General features: G+C 39.1%; 1 protein-coding gene across 1 annotated transcript in view; it reads right to left on the bottom strand.

Moving 5' to 3' along the window:
• Positions 1-25784: 25784 nt before the first annotated feature.
• znf407 (zinc finger protein 407) overlaps positions 25785-27001 on the bottom strand; it is a 42908-nt gene continuing 41691 nt past the window's right edge. The window contains exon 9 of the mRNA XM_049476826.1: positions 25785-26753. Within this exon, the coding sequence (XP_049332783.1) occupies positions 25879-26753 (875 nt within the window). The 3' untranslated portion in view covers positions 25785-25878. The remainder of the gene's footprint in view (positions 26754-27001) is intronic.

The following is a 27001-nucleotide window of genomic DNA, read 5'->3' as shown; positions in this document are numbered from 1 at the left end:
CTCCTCCACCTCCAAGTTTTGTTACACATCGTGGATATTCCTGACCTCTTTAACCCTGCTTTCCTGTTAGATTAAAAATTAAAATAATACAAGTCAAATGTCTTTTTACATTTACTTTGACTTGTTGTTTTCTGCTGCTGTTAGCTTTGTGAGCTAACTAACTACTTATTCCTGCTGCTGTTAGCTGCTGCTGTTAGCTGCTGCTGTTAGCTTGTGAAGATGTTTATTATACCTTGGGTGTATTGACAAATATCTTTCAATTATGATTACTTAACTTAGTATCTATAATTACATAATCATTGTGTGAAACCTTGTATTTTATATGCATTAACCAATACTCACATTGTATCTGATCATTTCTATTACTCACAGTGTTTTACACGCATTTATATAGAAGATTAACCAATAATCACAATATATATTCTTTACATATATAGTAAAACATTGTTTGATCAGGCATGTGACTAACACAGACTTTATTATGACAAATTAACCCACACGATACATAAGGCGTTTACTAACACATAGGATGTATTATATGGCGGACTAACCACGCGCTACTAACACATTAACATATAACATATGGAATCCATTGTGTGACTTGTGTAGCTCATGCTTGAAGATTTCGTTCACTGCATGTCTCTGACTAACGGCCATCAATCATCAGCTGGTGCACTCTGTACGAACTGATTTGATACAAAGGAGACTTCGGGACGAACAGTGCGGCCTTTCTCTCTCTGTGCGTGCAAAGTCCTTCACCTACCAAAGCGGGAGGAGGACGCGCGCACATAGGGAGGGCGGCATTGTCTAATTACTGAAACAATATCACACTGTCTGACTGGACCCAGTCAATTCTTGAAACAATACCGCTTGTGGAAAATGGGACAACTTTGTTATGTTTTACTGTATTTATGTTTATTGCATCTGTTCAAATAATATGTGGTGCTTTTTTCCCCAGGAAAAACACTCATATTGCTGAGATAAATGGATTAGTGAAATTTACTTTAGTGCCTAAAACAGTTGGACAGTACAGTATATTATACATGTGGTTCGAATGAATCGAATACTAAAAGTGTCTGCCAAAACACATATTTTTTTCAACAAACCTAGCATACTGTGTTATAGTTCATGGTTTGAAGTTATATAATTCATAGACTATATATATATATATATATATATATATATATATATATATATATATATATATATATATATATATATATATATATATATTATGATCTACAAAAAGAAGCCTTACAGGATTCTATGTCTCACATTTATATTTAAGTAAGTGAAGCTTAGAAGAAAAAAACAGGGAAGTGGGCTCTTTAATATTGTTTCCTTTATAGATTTTCATAAAAAAAAAAATCTGATTCTAATTAAAGATCTTTTTGCCACTGTGTGTCTCTCTTCAGTTAACGTGTGTGTTTGTGTGTGTATCTGTGTTGGCCTCTTGGGACACCTGCCCTGGCTCACATTACTGCACCTTCACACACCAATTAGTGCAACAGCACTACAACCACAACAACACACTGCCTGTAATTGCCTTTAGCTGCTCCCAGTTTGAATAAACACACACACACACACACACACACAGTTCATGCTCAACAGAGCCCCTCCCAACATCAACTGGTTACCTATCCCAGGTGCAGTGTTGGGCACGTTACTTTGAAAAAGTAATTAGTTATAGTTACTCGTTACTTCTCCAAAAAAGTAACTGAGTTACTAACGGAGTTACTCCACTATAAAAGTAACTAGTTACCAGTAAAAGTAACTATAGCGTTACTTTTTATTATTCGCCCGTCAAAAAAAGGAAATCAATTATGCATTTACTATTATTATTAGAAAAATAACAAGAAAATAACAAACGAAAATAAACCCAAAATGTTGACAAAAATATAATCTAACGAATTTCAAAAAAAATAAAACGAAATTCTCCACACAACCAAAGAAAATTACTAAAACTTGTAATACTGAAAAAAGCGGAAAAACGCGTCTGGGGATGAAATTTAACAAACCAAGCCACACTCAAAAGAAATGTGTATATATAAAACAAAATAATGGACAAAAACAACAATTTAATGCCCGTTAAAATGGTATTAGTATAACAGCTTCACCAAAAGAGAATAGAGCTTAGATCCTGCCCAAAAAATCCGACCCAGCCGGAGCCCGTGCACATTCTGCCCAAGCCCGAACCATAAACTGTCATTATGAGCCTGACCCGATCCGCCCCATAAACTGTCTGTTTTCGGGCTGATTGAATGAGCGAAATATAATCAGAATTATGTTAATTAACACTGTAACATAGAAGCATAGAACTATTATTTAATTTAAATGATTTTTAAGAACAGCTGCACAATGCTGCAAGTCAAACGCGGAGGCGTTCACGTGCGCCCAGAGCTACGTGATTACAGTTTTAATTTGTATTATAGTTTAATTTTATTTTGTTTTTAATTTTTCTGTTCATTTTAGGGTGGGCTTGCTAGCGCGAGCGCTTTACACAAGAACTAACGGACCACGAGGTGCCGCGCGCTCGGCACAATAACTCCCGCTGTACAACTCCGCTGTACAACAGCGCTTATAAATAAATTAAACACAAAAATGAGGGTATTCTATCAGTAATTTCAGTTCGTTTTAGTTAGTTTTATAAACACAAAATACAGTTCGAGATAGTTATGTTTTTCCTTTTAATTACCGTTTTTATTAGATTCAGTTAACACAAATGTTTTTCACTTTCAGTTTTCGCTATTTCGTTCGCTTTAGTGAACAATAATAATTGGTTACTTAGCAACATTGTGATTATCACACCAGAGCTTTATATAAAATAAAAATAGGAGCCTGATTTCGGGTCAGTCCTCAGGTCAGGTGGGATTCGGGCAGAGAATCTAAGCTCTAAAATAGAAAGCAGCAGCACCACAAAAACCGGAGCAGCTAAAAAGAGCTTAACGTCCTTAATTCAGAACTTGGGTTGTCCACGGCAATCACTGAATTGATTAGAGCACGCAAATCGTCACAATTGTGCCTCACTTCACCACGCCAAACCACAGGCACAGCGGCCAGAAGCTCAAGTTCACCGGACAGAGGAGGGGTTAACCAGGGCAAAGCGAAGTAAAAAAAAAAGTTCATAGAGCAGCTAAAGTAACGTGCAGTAACGGGGTGTCGGAAATGGTAACGGCGTTATAGTTACAGTCATAGTAATTAGTTAGATTACTCGTTACTGAAAAAAAGTAACGGCGTTAGTAACGCCGTTAGTTTTAACGCCGTTACTCCCAACACTGCCCAGGTGTACCCTCTGTATAAATATAATTATACTGTTTGAGTCTGTCTGAACACCACACTTCAGTTTCAACTTTAAAGAAAAAATCCAAGCATTTTCTACATATGTTATTCTGTTTTTAAGAGAAACACATTTTAAGTGAGGGTTTAAATAAAATTCAGGTTTGTGCATCTCAAAAATATATATATAATTGAAAAGTTACTTTATTTCAGTAATTTAGTTCAGTATTTCAATTCAGAATGTGAAACTCATATATTATATAGATGGAATCTGTTTTAGCTTGTTGATGGTTATGGCTTACAGCCAATAAAAAAACTAAATATCAGTATCATTGGTCCACTGTGTTATATCAAGTCCAAAGTCAGTGCAGTGTTTTCCCGGAAAAAAAACTTTTTATCCACAAGGCTATGTGTGGAGAAATATGGTAAAGTGGGCATCATGGTTTGAAGCTGCTTTGCTGCCACAGGGCCTGGACGGATTGCCGTCATCAACGGAATATATTTCCCAAGTTGACCAAGACATTTTTCAGGAAAACTTAAGACCATCTGTCCTCCAACTGAAGCTCAACAGAGGATGGATGATGCAACAGGACAACGACCCAAAACATAGAAGTAAATCAATCAACAACCGAATTTCTTCAACAGAAGAAAATACGCCTTCTGGAGAGTCCTGGCCTCAACCCAGTTGAAATGCTGTGGCATCATGACCTCAATTGAGCGATTCACACCAGATATCCCAAGAATATTATAGCTGAACTGAAACTGAAACAGTTTAGTGAAGAGGAATGGACCTCCTGACTGTTGTGCAGGTCTGATCTGCAACTACAGGAAACGTTTGTTTGGTTGAGGTTTTTGCTGCCAAAGGAGAATCAACTAGTTACTAAATCCAAAGGTTCACACACTGTTTCCCCCCTCACTATTTATTTTAAGACGTTGTGTTCAAAAAAACCATGCAAACCTATTATGTTTTGTGTGGTATTAGTTTAAGCAGACAGTGTTTGTCTATTGTTGTGACTTAGATGAAGATCAGAACACATTTAATGAACAATTTATGCAGAAATCCAAGTAACCCCAAAGGGTTGACATACTTTTTCTCGCAACTGTATGAGCAATACATTTACGCATACTGTATTCAGGTCCAACAACTCTGTATGATTTGATTATGTCTTTAATTCTCTCTCTATCTCTCTCTCTCTCTCTTCCTCTGTGTAATGGTGACAGGAACCATCAGTATCAGAGCTAAAGGCCAAAATCATAAATATCCGTGACAGATGGTAAGGACTACCGGTCAAATAGGAGACAGGTGTGAGTGTGTGTGTGTGTGTGTGTGTGATGTAGATAAATAGGGGTCACCTGTAGATAATCAACCTGATCCAAGATTCAGGTGAAATATTGATAAATTAATAATAATACAAATATTGTTTTAGTACATTTAGTACTGATTACTTAATAGAACCTGGGAGGTAATAATAAGATAATGGTTCTTTCATCAAGTTCCTCTTGCTAAGTGGTTGGTGTGTGTGTGTGTGTGTATATACGCAGTAAAGTGCAGTGTGATGAGTGTGTGTGTGTGTGTGTGTGTGTGTGTGAGTTATTACAGCCAATTACAGCTTCACTGCTTTGCGGCTGCTGTTTTTCAGTATCACTTTAATGAGCTTCCACTTATTTTCCACTGTGTGTGTTTGTGTGTATTTGTGCTTGTGTGTGTATGTGCCTACTTCTGACCAATTAGCCATCAGACTGGACCAAAACAAAGGTCATTAAAGATACAGCTCCAAAAATGCAATCTTCACAGTTTAGCCCCTTTACTCGAAATGTACTGGATCATTTTGTGTTCAGCGTTTCTTTGTTTTTTCCCTGGAGCAACAAGGTTAATGTAGCTGAAGAGTCAGGAAATCTTTCGTTATTTTTATAATATAACTTCATTAAAATGATAAAGGGGCCAAGCACAAAAAAACAGCATGGCCAGCTCAAGCTGATTAAGCTGGTTAACCACTTTAGATTTTAGTATACAGTAAAGTATGTTTTTGTTTAATAAACCAGAGGGCTCAATCCCATTTCTCTTTTATACCCCTACCCCTTGTTTTTGAGTGTAACCCTCCCCTTAAAACAGTTACAAAAAGAAGGGGTGAAATCCTTCCCCTAAGAATTGGGACAATTCATTAAGCACGCAATAAAACTTAATCTTAGCATGTGAAATTTTCTAAATTTAAGGCAATAAATCTTATTTTCTTCCCTGATAAGACTTTTTAAGCTATACTAAGCATTGTGTAAGTGTTTATTTTGCGTATTTTAGGGATAATTATCTTTATCATTCTTACTTAGAATTTGTACCTTATTTTAAGTAATTTGAACTCAAAATAAGCACAATCAAGCAGCAATCCAGTTATTCTAAATCTTGTGTCCAAAAACAGTGACTTTTTTGCCTGATTTAGGTGTTACTTCACTTATTTTGAGACTTTGCCATTGCTTTTTGTAAGAAATCTTACTAAGAAAATTTTGCTTACCCCATTGGCAGATTGTTTTGCGTAATATACATATATTTGTTTTAATTTGCATATATTTAGTCTAGTTTTGCCAATGGATTTTTTGCAGTGTAGCATTAAAGCGCTAAAGTTCAGCAACCTAACTGCTGCAGCTTAATTAGTTAACTTTAGGACTTCGTATGTCTTCAGATGAGGGGATGTGGTGCAGAAATTAATTATTATTGTCCATTCCTTAATGGAAATGAGCTTTTATTAGCTTCTATTTTTATTTTTCCGATCCACCTTAAAAACTGCAGCCTCTACCTTACACGATTTAAGGTAGCTACTGAGAGAGACAAACTACTAGCATAAAAACATTAAAACTACACATGAAACTATGGTAATATAGTGGTTTCTGTGTTATTTTATATCAAACCATTTTTGTTTTATGAAAGCTCACATCGCTTACAGTTCAAATGTTTAAATGACATACATGCAATGAGATGCAACACAGAATAGCAACCCAACTAAAACACTGAGAGAAAAAAGAAAATAAAAACCCAACCCACAACCCTCTAATGGATGTTGCTTATAAGAGGTGGATGTACAGAGTAGATCTCGTTTAACCTCAGTCTCCTTTAAGGATAACAATATTTAGGGGCTCCAGATCTTGTTAGCCTGAAAGGTTAGCCTGTAACGTTACTGAAATAATATTCCAGGAACGCTCTGAAAACGTGTGACATAATAATGGATTGCATCACAATGTTATTAGTACCTGTTTTTCATAATGTTCCCAGCTAGATGAATACTAACATTATGGAAATGTTAAAAGTAGCATTTAGTAATGATACTAAGCATTTAAGTGACGTTGCAGCAACAGTATCAGAACATTTTAAATGTTAAATGAAAAGTTCTAAGATCCAGAACATCCAGAAACTTAGACAGATTAAACATTTTTAAGAATGCTAATTGTAACATTGAGAAAACATTCTACTAGCCAAAAAAGTGTTAGCTGGGCTGTTGCTTAGATATTGCTCAGTTGTGCCAAGGATTCAAGGTTGGTTGCCACTAAGATGTTGCTTGGAGGTTGCCATGGTGTACCAGGTGTTTGGTCAGCGGTTCCAGGTGGTTTGCTAGATGTTGTACATATATTATTCTGTTTTTAAGAGTAACACATTTTGAGTGAGGGTTTAAATGAAATTCAGGTTTGTGCATCTCAAAAAAAAGTAGTTACTTTATTTCAGTAATTTAGTTCAGTATTTCAATTCAGAATGTGAAACTCATATATTACATAGATGGATTACACACAGAGGGATCTATTTTTAGCTTTTATTTCTTTTATTGTTGATGATTATGGTTTACAGCCAATGAAAATCCAAAAGTCAGTATCATTGACTTTTACTGACCAAGTGGTTTGCTAGATGTTGTTGAAAATGAATAGGTGAGAATGGAAGGAAAGTGTCATAAGAAATGGCAAATAGAGGAGTGCAGCTTGGTGGCTGTCGGAACACAGATTTTTTTATGGCTTGAGACAACAAATAGATGGGTGCAGGTCAGTATAGTTATAGTGGATTAGAATTTATGGACCTATCCTAAAAGAATACATGCAGTTTTGTGGCTATTGGGACAGAGAATCTCTATGGCTTGGGCATGTTTCAAAATGAACAGGAGTAAATGGGTGTGATTGGGAGGAACAAGGAATAAAAAGAAAAAGACAAATAAACAAGTGTGGGTCAAAGAGACAGTGAACTTGTTTATAGGGGCCTGCCCTGAGATGGTATATGAGAAAAGGTGTGTATTGGTTCATTGGAAGTACAGTAGATGTAGGTTGTGTGTATCAAAATGAATGGGATCCTATGAGGGTGTAGCGGGTAAATGTGTGAATTGTAGCAAATAACACAATGTAGATAATGGGTGGATTTCCCCTTTAAAGTAAGATACAAGATCAGTTGTCAGTTCTGAGTGTGTGTGTGTGTGTGTGTGTGTGTGTGTGTGTGTGTGTGTGTGCTGGGCCTCCTGCTGTAGGTGAGGTGTAAGGTGGGCAGGAAGCAGACAGCCGTGGTGGAGAGTTTATGGCATCTGTCACGTCATGTGGGGGTCCGGAGCTTTCTCCAGCTGGGGGGGTGGGGGTTGATTGGGGGTCACGCACACACTGAAGACATCTACACACTGACAATGCTCTGGCAGCACACACACACAGCTCTTTAATGACCTGCTTTGAAATGTCTTTAATTTCTTCTCGCTGTCAGACGGACTTGTTTTCCTTTTCCGCTCTTATTCACGACTTTCCAGAGGTCATGTGACGGGGGCAAGGTCGACAGACAAATAAACAAACAAACAAACCAAATTAGCTGCAAAAAGTGTGTGAAGGTTTCTTTTCCTGTCTTGTCCTCTACCCCCCACCATGGCTAGTCTCTCTCTCTCTCTCTCTCTCTCTCTCTCTCACACACACACACATACTCTCAGCATGTCCCTTCAGGAGGAATATTATTGTCTTTATCTGTCAGCTGCATTACACACACACACACACACAGACGCAGCTATTCTACTCAAAATAATTTGATTTACATAAAATACGTGTCTGTGGTCACTCTGTACTGAATACATTAGCTGGTCTGTCCAGCTCAGCGTCCAGGAAGTTGCAGGAAGAATAAAAACACAATGTTCTGCTGTCAGAATTTCTTCTAGCTTCTCCTGTCAAAAAAAAAGAACTTAATGGTGAGTAAAAATGTGTGTGTGTGTGTGTGTGCGTGTTCCTCCAGGCTACAGCCCCTTCAGCGTTTTGCTAAAGGCTAACGCTAGTGGAATCACAGGCTGTTAGCGCTCCCTCCAGGCCTGATCTCTACCACTCACTGTCAAACTACAGACACCCAACCCCCCCGACCTTCTATTCATCTAATACAGAGCCCTGAACAGCCTTTTTCTCACTGCAAATTACTTTTCATGTGCAGACTTTCCACCATGTACTTACTATATAATATATCTAGGGCTGTCAATGTTTTTTGTGTCACACCTTAGCCTGTGTCTGTCTTGTGTTTTTCCTTTTTTTTTGATACTTCCTGCTCCTTTCCTCTGTTCTCTTATTTCGTTTACCTCCCCATGTGTTCCTTGAGCACATGGCCTTGTTGTGTTATTGGGTCTGTCCCAAAACCTAGGGAGCTCTCTACATAGACAGCATCTTATGTCATTGGATGCGCGTTCCCGAGAAGTAGGCTGTCCCAATTCTTAGATACCTTAAAATGCTGTCTACTAAGATACCTTATTCTGACCCTGTAATAAGAGAGCATTAGACCCTTCCTCAGCCGGTAAGGCAATCCCATGATGCAGCGCGGGGCAGCACCACGTAGCTCAACTTCTTCCATCATGGCGGACGGAAGTGGATCGGCCAGCGGCGAAGTCATTTTCAAATGTAAGTTATTTAGGTTTTTATAGCGTAAGTGTGGTGTTTCATGAGTTTTCTTGGCATAAAATAACATAAATTAGCGTTTTATTTGTAGTTTTGGTTAGTTGGTGGCCGTTTTCCAGTTTTTTACATATCGAGGTGTTAGCATTTATGCTAGCGGGTTTTGAAGCGCCAGTGCATTGTTTTAGATGGGCTGATGCTAACTAGCCTGTTGACTCAATAGCTAAGTAGCCTGACTGGCGATATTCAGCGCTTTTTTTATCAGTCGCCGTAATATTTTATTAGTTGTCTCAGTTATCCCTTTCTGTATAGTTAGTTAGACCTGTCGGGTTTATAAGATCTTTAACGTGATAGCCAGTGTTCAGATATACAAATTACTTCCACTCTTTTAGGGAGCAGATCAGCAATAGAAGCCTTTATAAAGGCTCGCATAGAGAAAGAGAGGCTCTTCACTGGGGAGAAAAACTCAGCTCTCTCAGCATGGAATTAAGAGCTTATTTAAGCTAAACTAGTTAGTTATTTAACGATAATATATTCTTATTATATTTCCATCTTAAATGATGCAGCTTTTACACTTTGATACATTAATCCAACCAGCTAGCTAATGGCTTATGATTACAATAATAAAACAATAGGTTTGTGGCAAATAAGTTGATAGAAAACCCGCTGTAGAAAACTAGTTAATACGTAACTAATGCATTGCCAGTTACAGCATATCTAAGCTAATATTAAGCTAATAATTGCTTAAGTTATACATTCATGCATTTAGGCATCTTTCTAAACTAATTAAAAAATGTAGGTAGATTTTGCAAAATGTTTGATTACACTTAAATCGAAGCCTTTGTGTAGATCACTGAAGTTAAAATGGTGTTATTTTCCTCAACTATAAAGCATCTTAATGCCATAATTTGTTTTTGTTTGTTCTTTGACAGGACTGTTCTTCTGGAATTGGGACTTGCGGACAAAGTAAAAGAAATGGGACAACTTAAAAAATAAATACAAGTAAGTTCAAAGATGAACCTGGAATTGTGTAGAATAATTTATGTATTTTATTGATTTTTATGTATCGATTTGAGGGTAGTATAGATATGTAAATTATTGTTAAAGTATAATTGAGGGGGAGAGAGAAGAGAGCAGAGCAGGAGCGGTCAGACCGCTTGTATAACCTCCTAGAAAAGCTAGTTAACAAAATTAACTGAGATTAATTTATGCATGTTTTACAATACAGTTGTCGTTTTTTTTTAAGTTGAGAACTGGCATTTGTGTGTTTTTAAAGCAGTCATGGAAAACTAATGCATGCCTTGTAGGTATTCTATACTGATATAAACTTACTTAATAGGTTGTTCATAATAACACTGAAATTCATACTTCAGTTATATTGTTTGTATTGTTTATTCTAACCACACTTACAGAACAAGACTAATATTAACAGTGAGTAGAACAAGTGAACTGGTTTAAAGGAGCACAAAATAAGACAATGAAATAAGACATTTTAAACTAGAGCATTAAACAAACATGAATGATGCATGTACAATATTTACACAATATTGGCAGTGCAAATTTAACATTTAATGAAAACCAAACTGATCTATTTGTTTCCAGTTTGATAAAATCACTGGACATCAGCAATGTTGGCACAAAGTTGCTCCCGTAATTGGTGGCCACTGACAGCTGTGATGTCTTCTTCCTGCACATCAGCTTCCTCATCTTCATCTGCTTCCTCCTCAGGCTGAACATCTCCTGCTCCCATGCAGATGTTGTGCAGAGTGACACAGGCAGCAATCACCTCTGGCACAAACCTTGGGTTCACTTCTTGAGCATGCAGGAAAATTGACCTCCATCTGGTCTTCAGCATCCCAAAACCACGTTCAATTGTAGAACGTGCCCTTGCATGATGCCTATTGAAGGCCACCCTCTCTTCTCCTATGACAGGCTTCTTGAATGGAGTGATGAGGGCTATGGGCTGAGAGATACATGGGTACCCACCATCACCAAGGATCATGTAGCCTCTGGGTGGGAAAGTGGCCTGCCGATACAGAGTGCTGTAACAGAGCACCCTTGCATCATGTACTGAGCCAGGAAAGCAAATAAAAACATCAAGAAACTTTGCCTGGTGGTCACAGAAAGCCTGAAATTGCACAGAGGGGTAGAGCTTCCGGTTTCTGTAGCACTGTGCATCAGGTTCTCACATGGCACCCATCTATGGCACCCACTACAGAGTGGAAAGCTGCATGGATTCCCAGCCTCACAAAGTCATCAGAGATGCTCTGCAGTTCTCCAGGTTTTGGGTGCCGGATAACTTTCGGAAGGATTCACTGCATTTCATTGGCCACTCTTTGAATTACACGGTGCACTATAGAACGGGGCATAGAAAAAGCACGGGACACAACACGGTATGATGTGCCACAGGCCAACCAAAAAAGAAAAACCAAGACTTCAATGGTCCCTCCCCAACCATGGATGCTCTCGTGCTGAATAAGTTTAAAAAGCACTTTCAGGGATTCACGATTCAGGCGAAAGTCAGGCTTGGTGTCTTGGGTGTCGTCCGGGAATATTCTCAGAAGTGGTACACTTGAATTCAGAGCACAGTATCTTGTAGGTCTTTCTCCCTGCAAGAAATGAAAAATTACTTTTATATATGCTATTTATTTATTTATTTATTTATTTAGTGTGTGTGAACAGTTCTTTTGCAAAACATAAAAGTGATTTGTTCCTTTGTGTTTAAAGAATATCATTTATCTGTTTTGTAAATTAACTGTTCGCACAGGTTCTATTTATGTATTTATTTATTGATTGATTGATTAGTTGTTAATAAATGAATTGTCTGCATGTGTATAGTTGTATCACTTTGAAGTTAGCATAAAATAAAATGCATATTTGCAAAATCAGATGAGTGCTATTCTTTAAACAAACCTTTCATGCTTAAAAGACAGCATTTGTCTGTCTGCATATAAACTTTTTCCCCCCACAATTTTCAATTAATTGTATCAGCTTGATTATTAGCAACTATTTAATCAATATAAATGTATTAAATAAACTATGTAGGTGTTCTGTACATGTTGTTATAATAATTATTTATTGTTATTATTATTATTAATAATAATAGCTTAATTAATTAATTGTTGTTAAAATACCATAGTTTTTACAATGAACTAATATGGGGGGGTGTTAATAGTGGAATTTTTACCACAGAGTATAAGAGGAAATGTTTTTTCTGAGCCGATCTTACCTGTTCAAGGGCAGAAATAAGCGCTCTTCTTCTTAAATTACGGCATCTGGCAGCAGTATGTCGCTCTTCCTCCAGCGCAAAAACGATTAAAATTGCAATAAAAACAGCAAGAGGTGCGTCCATAATGCCGGTAGGGTGATGAGGTGGTTCCCGCGGCTGAGGTAAGTAAACAGTGGGCGCGTGCTGTGGGCGGGGCCAAGTCGTGACGCAGTCGCTGCCCAACTAGAGAGTCCCAATAATGTGTCTTATAAGGCTGGATGGCGGTTAGAACGCTGTCTAGTTAAACAGCTGTCTACGTAGTCAGTGCCTACATAGAGAGCTCACTAGGTTTTGGGACAGACCCATTGACTCTGTCTCTGCCCTAGCCTTTAGTGTTGTAACCTGATGTCTTGTTTGTAACTCAACCCCCCTTGTTTTCCTCCCCAGGTGTTCCTCACCCTCTCTGTGTATATATAGTCTGTAGTTTGAGTGTTTTCTTGTTGAGTCTTTTGTAATTTTTGTATTCTGTGTGCGTAGTTTGAGTTGTGTTCTAAAGATTCTGTATATGCTTGTCAGGTATATTTAAGCAATAATACACTTGAGGTTTGTGCTATAGCATGTAATATTGCGTTATAGCACCAACCTCGTGTGTATTATTGCGATTATACCACAGTTTTATTATCACTGTTTATTAAAAGATTGTGAGATTAATAGAATGAGAAAATGTGACTGGTTTGGTTATAAACACTCAGCTTAAGTTAAAATAGTTCCCTAGCTGCTCTGCTTGTAGCTGCGCTATAAGCTCTGCATTATCGGCCATTTTAGTCAAAATTGTGGAAACCTAAGCTTACTGTAAATAAACACAAGTGCTTTAGTTACCGAAATAAATATTTTTCAAAAGAGAAATCTGTGTAGATTAAAGTCCAGCGCTCGTTTGACTGAAAGAAAATGTTTTTTTAAGAATTTAAGTTCTGTTTACTTACATTTTATTTAAGTCCACCTTGCATTCAGCTTAAAACACTCTCCATTAACTGGAAAATGTATACACTTAAGCACATAAGCTTTTTTTTTAATAATAACTCTTAACCTGATATTGGCGGCTGATAATGTGTGTAATAATGTGTGTTTTCAAATCCATGGTCTTATTTATTTGTGTAGACGCGTCTTTGCCTGCGCCACCTATTGGAGACATGGAGTTTTTGCACCGTGCCTGTGGGATCCCAGTGGTGTATAATGACTTTGCATTTGGTTTGTATTTGGTTTGTAAGCGTTGCATCGTTCCTAGGTTACCTGTATGTGGTGGAGAAATATATGAAGAGCTTCAGTTGCAGTGCGTTAACGGCTGATAACAGCACTCATAAAACATGTTTGTTTAATTAAATCTTATACATATCTGCACTTACGTCCGTCCTACTCATCTGTGACAGCAAGTAAATTAAAGTTAACTAAGTTGACCCCAACTTACTGTTTTTATGGTCTTTATTCCAGACCAACCTGTATGTATAGATGGCATAACATTTGCAGTTCGCTTTAAAACTGCAAATTAAAAGTGTTTTCAATGAAATGCCCACACAATGTGCCAACGAAGATATGTGAGTGGTGAGTGCTGCACAAAAACAGCTCAGCATAGAGCAGCAGCAGAGACAGAGTTTGTTTGTAGCTATGGTAGGTTAATTATCTGTCTAATATATCAGTTTAAACTGCATCTGAACAGCCGTTTAGCTCAAATAAAAGAAGTATATTTAATAGCTGAGTTGATTGAGATCAGATCATGTTCTCAACGCAAACAAATTCGGAATTCGTTTGGAACCGGACTGAGACCTCCTCCTCTCACAGGTCTCTGTGCGATTGTTTTGATCAGATACGACCAAAGATTGCTGTTTTCATACCTGCCCAAACAAACCACACCAAGAGTACAAACGCACCAGTTTTTGTTTAATCGTACCAAATAGTGCTGGTGGTTCTTGTAACTTTTTTATTTAATGTTTTTAAAGCTATTCCGTTCTAGCTGGTACATCTGGATAGCTGGTCATTTTAACTGTCTATATATATATATATATGTGAGCAGTTTAAAGCTGCTGTCAGATAGCTGTTGTTTGGTGCCACTGTGTTACCTGTGTTGTTCTCTTACCTGTGAGTGAGTTTTTACCCAGGTGTCTGTGCAGGTAATGACTTTCTGATGCAACATCTCTTCAATAAACACTTGGTGCAGCTCTCTAATGACTCTGTCGAGGAGTGATGTGCCCATCCACTGTTTTCAAATGGTGAACGTCAGAACTCTGTTAATTCTGTTTACTGAAACACTGCAGAGTTCCCAGGGGGCGCTGCCTGTTTCCAAAAAGCTTGAAACACACAAACACACTTCCAGCAGGCTCTTTTGATGGACTGGAGTAATAAAGAGGCATGAGCTAAACTTCTGCAGTATTTAAAAATCTGAAGCTTCGTGCTTTTAATTAAACCACTGTGGCCGCCTGCATCTGTTGGGGGTAGTTAATGCTGCCTCTTTTTTTTTTAAAGCTATTCTGTTTTAGCTGATAGATCTGGATAGCTGGTCATTTTAACTGTGTGTGTATATATTACACCATCTATATGTAAGCAGTTTAAAGCTACTGTCAGATAGCTGTTGTTTGGTGTCACTGTGGTACCTGCCTCTGTTGAGTTTTTCCTTTTTTTTGGTAATTTCCGCTCTTCTCTCCACTAGCACATGGCCTTGTGTTCTTGTCCTGTCTCCACCCTAGCATCCTACCAGTCCCAGCTGTTTCTCACCCTCATCTTGTATATATATATAAAAAAAACTTTCTTTTAGTGTTTCTCATTAAGTCTTTTGTGTCATGTGCTTTTGTTGGTTCTGAGTTTGTTTGTTCTCCTAGCCTGATCTCGGTTATTTCTTGTTTTCATAGTCTAGTTAACCCTGTCTAGTTTTGTTTTCTAGTTTTGTTTTCCTGGTCCTACAATAGTAATTTTGTATGATTTGAAGTGCCCCTTGTCAGGTTTGTGTGTTTTTGTGATCATCTCAGTTCACCTGTTTCTTGTTTTCTCCGTTTTGTTTTATATATCTAGTCTTGTTGTCTTTAGTCTTGTCTTTAATTTGTAGTTTAATTTGCAGTTTAATTTGCTTTGTTTTGTTTATTTGTTTTTGTTTTTTTTTTGCATTTTTGCTTTTGTTTATCTTGTTTGTTCGTTAAATTATACCTGCAAATATGTCCACCTCTGTGGGTGACGATGTCATTTCTGCTAATTAGTAAGGTACTGTATATAGCTAACAAAGTAATGTACACAACAGAGAGAGCAATATTTATTTATTTATCATCAGGAAGTGAAAGAATAGGACAGGTGAAGGCCTTTAAAGCCAGATTATAAAGGTTCGCCTCTCTTCTCAAATTCTGTAAACAGTGCAAATAGTCTTTGTCTGCATTTTAGAGGCATGTTCAGTTGTCTCTCACCAAGAGGTACACTACCCAAAAGTAGCTTTTGAAAGCCTTTTTAAATAGCTGTAGTGGATTAATTTCCCAGAAAACTAGCTCAGAATGAGGCGGCAACACGACTCTTCAGTCTTCAATCTTCCGAAGTTTAGTCACGTGACTCCTTTGCTGCGTTCCTGCCACTGGCTTCCTGTTGCTGCCCGCATCAAATTTAAAACCCTGACTCTGGCCTACAAAGCCAAAAACAGACCAGCTCCTTCATACTTGATGGTAGTGATGGTCAAAGCCAGATCTGTACCAAGAGCTCTTAGAGCTTCCAGTACATCTCGACTCCAACCACCATCCCTCAAAACCCACAGAAAACAACAAGCATCCTGACTCTCGATTCTCTGTGCTGGAGGACGAAGGTGGTGGAACAAACTTCCACTGGGTGTCAAAACAGCACTAACAGAGTCACTGAAGACTCATCTTTTCACAGAGTTCTTAAACTAATCTTAAAAAAGTCTCCTAGGGTTCTAAACATTATCAAAGCTTGGTATCAAATCTCTTTATCCTAGTTTCTACAAGCTAGCTTTGGATAATTTGAAGTAAACAACAAGTAAATGTAAATGAAAGACTGTAATAGCAATGCTGATTATTATCCAGTACAATTGTTACATGTATCTTTTTTTTTTTTTTTTTAGAATTTGCAGTGGTGTCAGATGGATTCTATAGAGTGAATGGGATGCTCTACTCAGGTGACAGGTGTTACACGCCAGGTGTCAGGTGAAGGACATCTTACTGACAGCTTTAGGGGAGAGATTGTCACATACACATCGCGAATGTCCCATGTAAACTCTGCTGAAACACCACTGGATGAGGATCTGTGCAGTGAGAGTAGGGTAAAGGGGAATCTATTATGGCCCCTCACTGTTCTCATTTCAAACGCTTCTGTTCCCTAACTCAAACTGCAATTAATGTCCCTGTGCAGATTTGACCCACCTACTATGTGGGCTGTGTCTTTTTATAATTAAGCAATAATACACTCAAGGTTTGTGCTATAATGTGTAATATTGGCACTGCTGTGATGCAGTCGTAAGCACATGGCCACAGATCGAGTATAGAGTAGATCAGCACAGCAGTGCCAATATTACACTTTATAGCACGAACCTTGAGTGTATTATTGGGATTATACCACAGTTCTATTATCGCTGTTTATTAAAAGATTTTGAGTTAAAGAGGATGAGAAAATATGATCTGTTTAATTCAAAACACTCCACCAGTTAAAATAGTTCCATAGCTGCTCTGTTCATAGCTGCGCTGTAAGCTCTGCATTATTGGACATTTCAGTCAAAATTGTGTAAATGCAAGCGTAAATAAACTGAAGCGCTTGACTCACCCAAATAAACGTTTTTCAGGAGAGAGATCGATGTAGATTTTATAGTTTTGTTTACTTTGGCGCCCCCCAGCGGCAAGATCTGCGGAATTGCAAGAGTCCACCCTACATTCAGCGTATAATACCCTATATTTACTGGAGTTCTGCATCCAGCGGCTCCCAGTGATGTTTAATGACATCGCATTTAGTTTGTATTTGGCTTGTAAGCGCTGAATTGTTGCTAGGTTACCTGTATGTAGTGGAGTAATACATGGAGAGCTTCGGATACAGTGGTTGATAATACTGGTTAATAATGTCACTCATAATAATAATGTCACTCATAAAATGCCTCTCAGCCAATCACATTGCAGGGTCGGAACTAACTGTGGTATAATTTACATTAATTGGTTTGTAAAAGGTTTTGCGTCTACACAACACACACAACACCTGTTCTTTTTCTTCTTCTGTTGTTTAGTGGGTGATGATTGCCTGCCTAAACTTCATGTAATTGGTCTAAACGTCCAAAACATCTAAAAAAGGCCTGCACTGCAAAACAAACCAGATCATGGTTCAGGCAATTCAGACCAAGACCTTCTCTTTTGGCTGGACAAAAAAAATCGATTTTTACACCTGTTACTTTGGTTTGGACCAAATCAAAAATGGTCTAAAGGTCCAGACCAAACAAAGTAGGTGTAAAAGCAGTGTACTGACCATGTTCCTCTGCACCCACATTACAATATGCTGCATTGTTATCAAATAGGTGGCATAGGAGAGTTATTGTATAAGTTATTCATGACACAATAACGATAGCTTCACTCCTCAGTGGATAACGGCATTGGTGTTGCACATATGCGTGTGTGTTGAAGAGAAAGGGATACAGAAAGAAAGAGATCATGCACCAGAGCACTCTTGATGAAGTAAAGGTTGTCTTCATTAGAGTCATTAATATTCATGAGGATGGTAATTTGGACACAGTAAAGGTCTCTGTAACCTTTCCCTGCAGTTTTTTTATATCCTCTGAAGGAAATTACAGTTCGACAGGGCCTTCATTAATTAGAACTCGCTTTGTCCAGCCATCACCTGCAGCGCCGCTGTGAGAGTTTATATATTGCAAACTTACAGTCAGCGTCAAAAAATAGTTACACCCGGAAGGAATCAACCAACGGGAACGCAACTATTTGTATGTAGTGGATTGAAGCCAAACACTAGCGACATGAAGGACCTGGGAGACCTACATGAATCATGGCAATGAAGAATCGACAGAAAAATCAACGTGCGTGGAGACATTCAGTGAGCAGTGATGCCCTCAGTGAATCCTAACGTTTCTCTGTGCCAGCACCACTGGCAGACGGCTGCATGATGCAGAACTACATGCATGCAGACCATTTCAACAACTTTAACATGGTCTTTAACACCATGTCAATGTCACCAAAGACTGCAAACAACTGGTGTTGTGCCAGACTATCATGGATTGAATCAGAACTGCTGTTTTTGGGTAGTGTACCTCTTGGTGAGAGATCTTTCCCTGCTAAACAGGCCTCTATGGTGTGCCCCATCTAGGCCATCAGTCAGCTAAACTCCATTGCCTTTGTTTGCACTGGTCTTGTGAATGAGAAACCTGGACTACTGCAGACTGGATCCAGTAAAAGTCAGGTTTGAGTATGGAGGCCTAGATCTGTGGAGCCATCACATACAGCCATCACTCAGCAATGTGTTGCTTCTCACTATTTAACCCTTGTGTGGTGTTCATATTTTTGTTACTCGTTTACTTTGTTACTTGTATTTAATTCAACAAAATTAAGCAATTTTACATTAAAATGCTTTACACATGCTTGCTTCACCTAAATTGCAAGCAATATAAACAGCTTACATGGTTAATATTTGCCCTTTACCTTTCTTATGTTACATTTCTTTCAAAAAGTGCTACTTTTTTATTAGTTATTTTAATAAAATGTAAAAGAAAATGAATTAAACTCAAGATATGAGTAGAAAATTAGTTTAGTTTCAAATTTACAAATGAAGCAATGTTTATTAGCCCTTGGCCAAACATACTTTATGTAATATAAATGGTTGGGGGGGTGGATGGGTGTACAGTGTGTGTTTATAGAAAATGTGGTTTGATAAATGTTTTTCACAAAAAATGAGTCAATGCCAAAGAGTTTGAGTTAGAAAAAAATTTTTTAGTATCATTTGATGAAAAATGAAAACGGGTCCCACAGACCCAAACACCACACAAGGGTTAAAAGTGCTTAGATCTTCCTCATCTGCTGACCTGCCATGGACAGTGGGTATAGATCCCTCCGTCAGACGAAGCACGGTGCTCAGCCAGCAGGGCGAAATGTGAGTATGTGAAGCGTTACAGGGAGATTCGTTAACATTACATTCCAAAATCACTTACATTTGTGAATGTGAACCGGGAAGCCAAATCCTATCTGAGCAAAAACTCGGATTTTAGCAATGTGGTTTGTATGTGAATGTGGCCATAGAGAAGCATGATGTGTAGGTCGTATTGGAACCTCTGCTTTAGATAATAGTTAAAAGAGAATTATGAAACTAAGTAAAGAACCAAGGCTTTCAAAGATTTTCTTCAGTAAGATTATCAATAAGAAAGAGAAAGACAGACAGTCAGAAAGACACACAAACAGTCAGAAAGACAGCTAAAGAGACAGAGAGGGGCTTCTTGGTAATTATATGGCTGTGAAAGTAAGGCATTAATGAGCTTTGTGGTTAAAGGCAACAGTGTCACACACACACACTAACACACCTATTGCCACTCAAACACACTCGTCACTAACGCACACCGCTGGTCTGATCCTTATTATCTTATTTAAACCTTCTCATAGGAAGGGTCCCTAAAGGAAGGGAAGCCCCCTTAATCACCTCCGGTACCTGCGTGCACACACACACCTACAAACACACACACACACTCCTAGCTGATTAAGTGTGGAGAGTGAGAGGCTGTAATTAGTCTGTAGAGAGTAGAGTGCTGGAACAGTGCAGCAGTGCAAATGCTAACACTAACACACTTAATTCAGTCCCATATACACTCTCTCTCTCTCTCACACACACACACACACACACACGTTAACCATGCATTCACACTCACAGATGACGAGTCTCTTGTTTTCAAGACCAGTCTCGTTAATGATGACATGATGGGTGTTATGTAATTTAATATCCAAAAAAGAATCTATACTATAGACTATAATATATACAGCTCTGGAAATATTTAAGAGACCACCTCAGTTTCTGAATCAGTTTCTCTGATTTTGCTATTTATAGGTTTATGTTTAAGTAAAATGAACATTGTAGTTTTATTCTATAAACTACAGACAACATTTCTCCCAAATTCCAAATAAAAATATTTTCATTTAGAGCATTTATTTGCAGAAAATGAGAAATGGCTGAAATAACAAAAAAGATGCAGAGCTTTCAGACCTCAAATAATGCAAAGAAAACAAGTTCATATTCATTAAGTTTTAAGAATTCAGAAATCAATGTTTTGTGGAATCATCAGTTTTCATGCATCTAGGCATTACACACTGCTTTTGGATAACTTTATGCCTTTACTCCTGGTGCAAAAATTCAAGCAGTTCAGTTTGGTTTGATGGCTTGTGATCATCCATCTTCCTCTTGATTATATTCCAGAGGTTTTCAATTTGGTAAAATCAAAGAAACTCCCCATTTTTAAGTGCTCTCTTTTTTTTTAGCTAGAGCTGTATATTCATTAATAAATTATTATGCTCAAAAAATAACATTCCAGATTACTGCAAAACTTGGCATTCATTTATGTGGTAAGTACCTATACAAATTATATGTGGTCTGAAGCGTTGGGTAGTTAGTGTACCTCTTGGTGAGAGATCGTTCACTGCAAGACAGGCCTCTTTGATGTACTCAAAGACATTTGGCCAGTTGACAGACTTTGATAGGGAGAAGCAGGATGGTCATTTCAACGAGTTGCCCCATCTAAGCCATCAGTCAGCTAGCCTCCATTGTCTTCATTACCATTGGTGTCATGAACGAGAAACCTCAACTACTGCAGACTGGACCCAATCAGAGTTGGATTTAAATATGGATGCCTTGTGGTTGGTGTTTCAATCCTGCCTTCTTGTGGAGCGACACACCACTGCCCCAACTGCAGGTGTGATGATCTGTGGAACAATCGCATATAGCGTAAGTTAGACAGATGTGTTACCTCTCATGGCAGAGATTGCAATTAGCATTTTTTAGCAGGATAATGCTCATCGCACAATAGATTGCAGCACTCTGTGTACACATTTACTGTTCTCAGTCCTTGCTCTCTTAGGTGTTCATTAATAAAAAGCTAATTAAATTCATACTAAACTAACAGAGTTGTGATTTTAACAGTTTAAGGGACAATCAGTAACAACTATGGTTAGCAACCTTACTGAACCTCAATGATTACCTGTTTAGCAAAAAAACAGCCAGCTTGCCCGTTTAAATGGCTGCAACACACAGTTTGCATGCTGTTGTCTACACCTGACAACCCTGAGTGTGGAAATGGGACTAGGGGAATGACAGTCGGTGGCTACAACACACACAGATAATGTGACGTACAAGATCAAAAAGAAAATATTGTCTGAAGATCTGCTGACAAGAGGTGCCGCTGCTTAAACTCAGCATGTTTACATCCTGATTGTGTTGTGAGTTATTACAGACAATTTAATCCTTAATGGTCCTTTAAATTATTAAAGCTTTTAGATATGGTATTATATGATATAATATGACAGTAAACTGATTCTTCCTCTGTATTCATACAATCGGCTCAATTCAGTCGTTCCTGACTCAGTCAACAAATTCAGTCCAATTATGGATCCAAATTGTTGTCACAGCAACATAGTCACAGGGACACCACGGCCTATCACAGCGGAGCTCCGCCAGCTAATTATAATGTCAACAAATTAACCCGACAGTTAGCATATCAAACACGACAATTAGCGTCACCGTGATGATGCATAATTCATTTAGACAACGACAAAAAAAACAACACTCTGCTACACTGATTATTCACCTGTAAACACACACACACACTGTAATTACTGTGGCTCATGGCCAGTGTGTGTGTGGGACACACACAAACTGGGAGTACATGTTGTCTCTCCCAGATAAAAGGTTATTTTCCAAAAAAAAAAAAATGTTATGGGATCAGGTTTAACTAATAACAGTAATTACATAAGTATTTCATTGTTAATAGAGCTTGCTGATGTACACAGGCCACTTGAATTGATGCGACTTGGTGTGCACAGTGTCCAGCTTTCTACTGTAAAAGTCTATGATTTTACTATTTATAGGTATATGATTGAGTAAAATGAACATTGTGGTTTTATTCTATAAACTACAGACAACATTTCTCCCAAATTCCAAACAAAAAAATGGTCATTTAGAGCATTTATTTGACATTAAATAAATAACTAAATAAACGTTCATATTAAATTAAATAAAAGTTCATATTCATAAAATTTTAAGAGTTCAAAAATCAATATTTGGTGGAATAACCCTGGTTTTTAATCACAGTTTTCATGCATCTTGGCATGTTCTCCTCCACCAGTCTTACACACTGCTTTTGGATAACTTTATGTCACTCCTGGTGCAAATAAATCAAGCAGTTTAGCTTGGTTTGATGGCTTGTGATCTTGTGATCATCCATCTTCCTCTTGATTATATTTGATGGTTCTAGAGAATATGTTACCATATATTGGTTGTTTTGTTCCGGTGTGAATATTAAAGTGATTAATATTGATAGTAATATAAGTGAAATCCGTGTGATTAAAGTGAACAGTGTCGGGTTTAGCTGTACTTGTGTTCCCGGTCGTCTCAGGGCTGAAGGCTGATCACTGTAGGTTCTTTATCCGGCCCCGGTCTCTCTTTAACCCTCTGAACTCCTGCAGGTGTCTCAGTGGGAACGATTCTCTGCTCCTTTCATCTCTCCTTCGCCTCCTTTCTTTCTTCCTGTCACCCATCTGTCTCGTCCTCCTTTCTTTTCTTGCCTCGGCCCCCTCCACCTCCTCCTCCTCTTCCTCCTCCTCCTATACCTATCTGTCTATAGCTGTGCAGATGCTGCTGGTGTGTGTTTCTGCAGGGGATTGTGGGTAACTCTGGGAGTTTGACACGCTGCCATTGTCGCTCTGGCTCAGCCTCAACAATACTCACACTGACAGCTTATTCACACCACACGCACCCGCAGAGATACCGCCATCTTCCTCCCGTCTGTGTGCGAGTGTGTGTGTGTGTATGCGGGTGTGTGTCTGTGTGTGAGGGGTTCCCGGGGAGTCTTTGGTCTGTGATCTGAGCCCTGGCCAGGTGCTGAGAAAGAGAGAGAGAGAGAGAGAGAGAGAGAGAGAGAGAGAGAGAAATGGACAATGTACACAATGCTGCATGTCCCTGAGTACAATTTTAGATATTAATAGACTAATGCTAATCGCTCAGATTTAGCTGTGTAGCTGAACACAATTCTGTCTGAACTCCTCACAGTTTCCCTATCTGAAGACTATGTTTGTGCAAGCAACACTGAGAGGAATACTGGTGCTTGGAAGTTGGGAGTTTGTGAAACCTTAGAAGTTTCTATATTTCTGAATAGCTTTCATTTTAGCAACTTAAAAAGCGGATAATTATTCAACTTAAGCCCTATCCGGACGGGATTCGTTTCTCAGGGGGGTTCTGGGGTCATTTTCTCTTTTATAGGGGGACCTCTGTGATTTTATTCTCGTCCGAAATGACCATGTACTCTCTTGTTGTTTCTCTGACGTCCTCTGAGAAAATTACAGGCTGAATTACCTATAGTTTTCGCTGAACTCCGTGGTTGTAAGGTCATTTTAGTCCTGTCCAGAGGCACATATCTGAGTTTCGTCACCTCGCGTTTAATAAAATAGCTATTTGACCACTGTCACGTGCCGTAATTACACTTTGGGCGTGCGTTTCCATAGAAATCACAACTTTGTTGTTGTGAACTGAACTTACGAATTGTTGCTGAAATTTTACTTTGTCCCAAATCGAAATCGAGTCTGTGTCTCTTTTCTGTTCTAGTGTCTTTTAGAGCACTTAGATGCCGCCATCGTGCTCCATGTGCAAAACCTGATATCACGTGACAAGGCTCTGGTCACTGGTCCTCCTGTTTTTTCAATTACAGTCTGGATGCAAAAGTTTAACCACTGAGTAAAACTATGAAATATTTTTCACAGACGTCCCCCTGAGAAACTAATTCCGTCCAGATAGGGCTATAGTCATTTATTTACAGAGGAAAATTATTTAATACCACATATTTGTGGGCGGCAAAAGTATGTTAACCTTAAGGATGATCACATCATTTGAAAGTCGGAAAGTGAGAGTCAGAACGGGTGCCGAGTGGTCCAGCAGTCTAAAGCCGTGCCACTATGATCAGGAGATCACTGTATAGAATCCCGGTCATGCAGCTTGCATCAGCTGCCAGAGCCCTGAAAGTGCACAATTAGCTCTGCTCTCACTGGGTGGGTAGATGGTGCTCTTTCCCCTCATCACTCCTAGGGTGATGTCGATTAGCACAAGGCTGCATCTGTGAGCTGATGTATAGGAACTGAGTCAATGCGCTTTCCTCCGAGTGCGCTGTGATGCTACTTAGCAATGCTGCATCAGCTGCAGTTCAAAAAGAGATGGTGGCTGACTTCACATGTATCGGAGGAGGCATGTACTGTCTTCACCTTTGTTGTGTTCTTGTGGCATCACTAGTGATGGGGGATATACAGCTGAGTAGCAGCTGAATGAGTGGGACAATTGAACTAGCTAAACTCTGGGAAAAGGGGAAACAGTTAGAAATAAATTATTTAAAAATAATAATAAAATAAGATTCGGGTGTTTTTTTAATCAATTGGATAATAATCAGGAGTGAATGGGCAGAGTTAGTTTAATTTAAAGAACAGGGATCTATAAAAAGTCTGATCTTCTTAACATGTGTTTGGGGACGTGTACCAAATGTTTTCTAATATCGGTTTACACCTTTGTCTAGCGCATGTCTGCTTTGTTAGCCATTGTATTATTCATGTTGTCAGCCTTTGTACTTCTTTATAAACCTTTCACAACCTTTTTCTGTATGTAAAATGCCTTCTGTATGTAAAGACTCAAGTACCGTCCACTAAAAGAGTTAAATTCCTCCAACACAAACTGCTAAAGAAACACATTACACACTTAATAAGCTTCAAATTTATTGAAAAGCATTGATAGCCAAGTTGTACTAAACAGAAAGTCCACCACTGAACATTGGCTGCATTTGACTCAGAGACGTTTCAGATCATGCAAAACAAACCAAAGAGGATTTTCTGAATTAAAACACTTAACAAAACACTGAGAACCAAAACAAACACTGTGACACTGTATTTATAAAGTATTTATATGCAGACGTGTTAAAAAAAAATTAAATAATAATACAGCATAGATTTTATGGAGAACCTCTGGTTAACGTACCATCAATAATTTTGGTTGTGACTGTTTACAGATAAAAAAAGAAAAAACAAGAAAAACACAGAGTTCATGAAGAGATGTGATTCGTAATGAAGCTACGAATTTTACTCCTTAAAATAAGATTTAATTAGAAACAATGAGAAAATGATCAGTAGACCCAACATGAATTTGCTACAGCTCTCCAATCAGAGCTTGCTTCAGCTACTGAGCTAGTAAGGCAAGAAGAGAAGAAGAGGGCGGAGTCAGACAGACTGAGCAAGCAAAAGGAGGAGGGACCAAGGGCACCAGGCCCGCCCACTTTATTCCTGAGCTTCTTGGTTAAGGCTGATGTGTGAATACGTTACTGCACCCTTGCTCTGCTGGTCATCCACCACTTCTCCAGACTCCGCCCCCTCACTGTGTGCATACACAGCGCCCTCCACCTGCAGGGTGGAGTCGTCCAGCTCTGTTACGATGTAATGTGTCCCCTCGTCATTCACGATGACCTGCGTCAGCCCCTCCTTCATCATCAACTGGCTCGCAGCGAACTGCAGCACCTCCTGTACCACCTCTTCAGGTGTGTCCTGGTGGGCGTGGCCGACCACCTGCGTAACCACGCCTACTGACCCCGCCCCCTCACCTTCAACTACCTCCCCGTACACCTGCACCTCCCCGTGCTCCTCCACCTGGGTTTGGACCTGTTGCTCGGTTGTGATGATTTCCGTCTCTCCAGCGCCGCCCTGCTGGCCGATTTCTGACACTGCACAGAGCAGGGCGTCCAAAGCAGTGGAGGACTCCGACAGCACCTGGCTGACTCCGGTCTGCCCCTGGCCACTCTGGCCCTCCTCTTGCCCCTCTACCAGCAGGTACTGCGTCGTTCCCTCAGGCAGATTGGTCTCAGATGGCGCCACCTTGTGGCAGGGGATGACCTGCCCGTCTTCAGTAATGTGCAGCACCTGCGCCACCTGTAGCTGAGCGTGCGTGTGCGTCATGGCGAGCGTGTGCAGCGTGGCGGCCGCAGACTCCTCCAGCTCCTGCTCCATAGCACCCCCTTCGCCATAGCCTTGGATGATGATGACCTGCTGCAGCGCCTCTGAGCCCAGTCGCCCCTCGTCCGGAGCAAACGCAACTTCCGTCTCCACATATGATGCCCCCTGACCCTTCAGACGGCACTCGAAGGATTTGGACACGATTCCTGTCACACACACACACACAAACACACACATACAGGATTAACAATTAATAAAAAAGAAAAAAGTCTTTTCACAAGTGAAAGTTAGCTCTTTTAATCCCAATCCAGTTCTGAGTCTTTTTTTTTAAACACAATGTCCACAGCGCCATCTGGTGTTTTAAAGGCTCCATTAACAGACATTACTTGTCAGCCGGCAGCACTAAGAAGAGTTCTCAGAAGGTAAATCAAAGAGTTTAGTTAGATTCTGCAGT

The sequence above is a fragment of the Astyanax mexicanus genome, chromosome 4, assembly GCF_023375975.1.
Source record: "Astyanax mexicanus isolate ESR-SI-001 chromosome 4, AstMex3_surface, whole genome shotgun sequence".
In the NCBI taxonomy this organism is placed as follows: Eukaryota; Metazoa; Chordata; class Actinopteri; order Characiformes; family Acestrorhamphidae; genus Astyanax; species Astyanax mexicanus.
The sequence above is the reverse complement of the archived record's forward strand: the minus strand, read 5'-3'. Positions and strand labels throughout refer to the sequence as shown.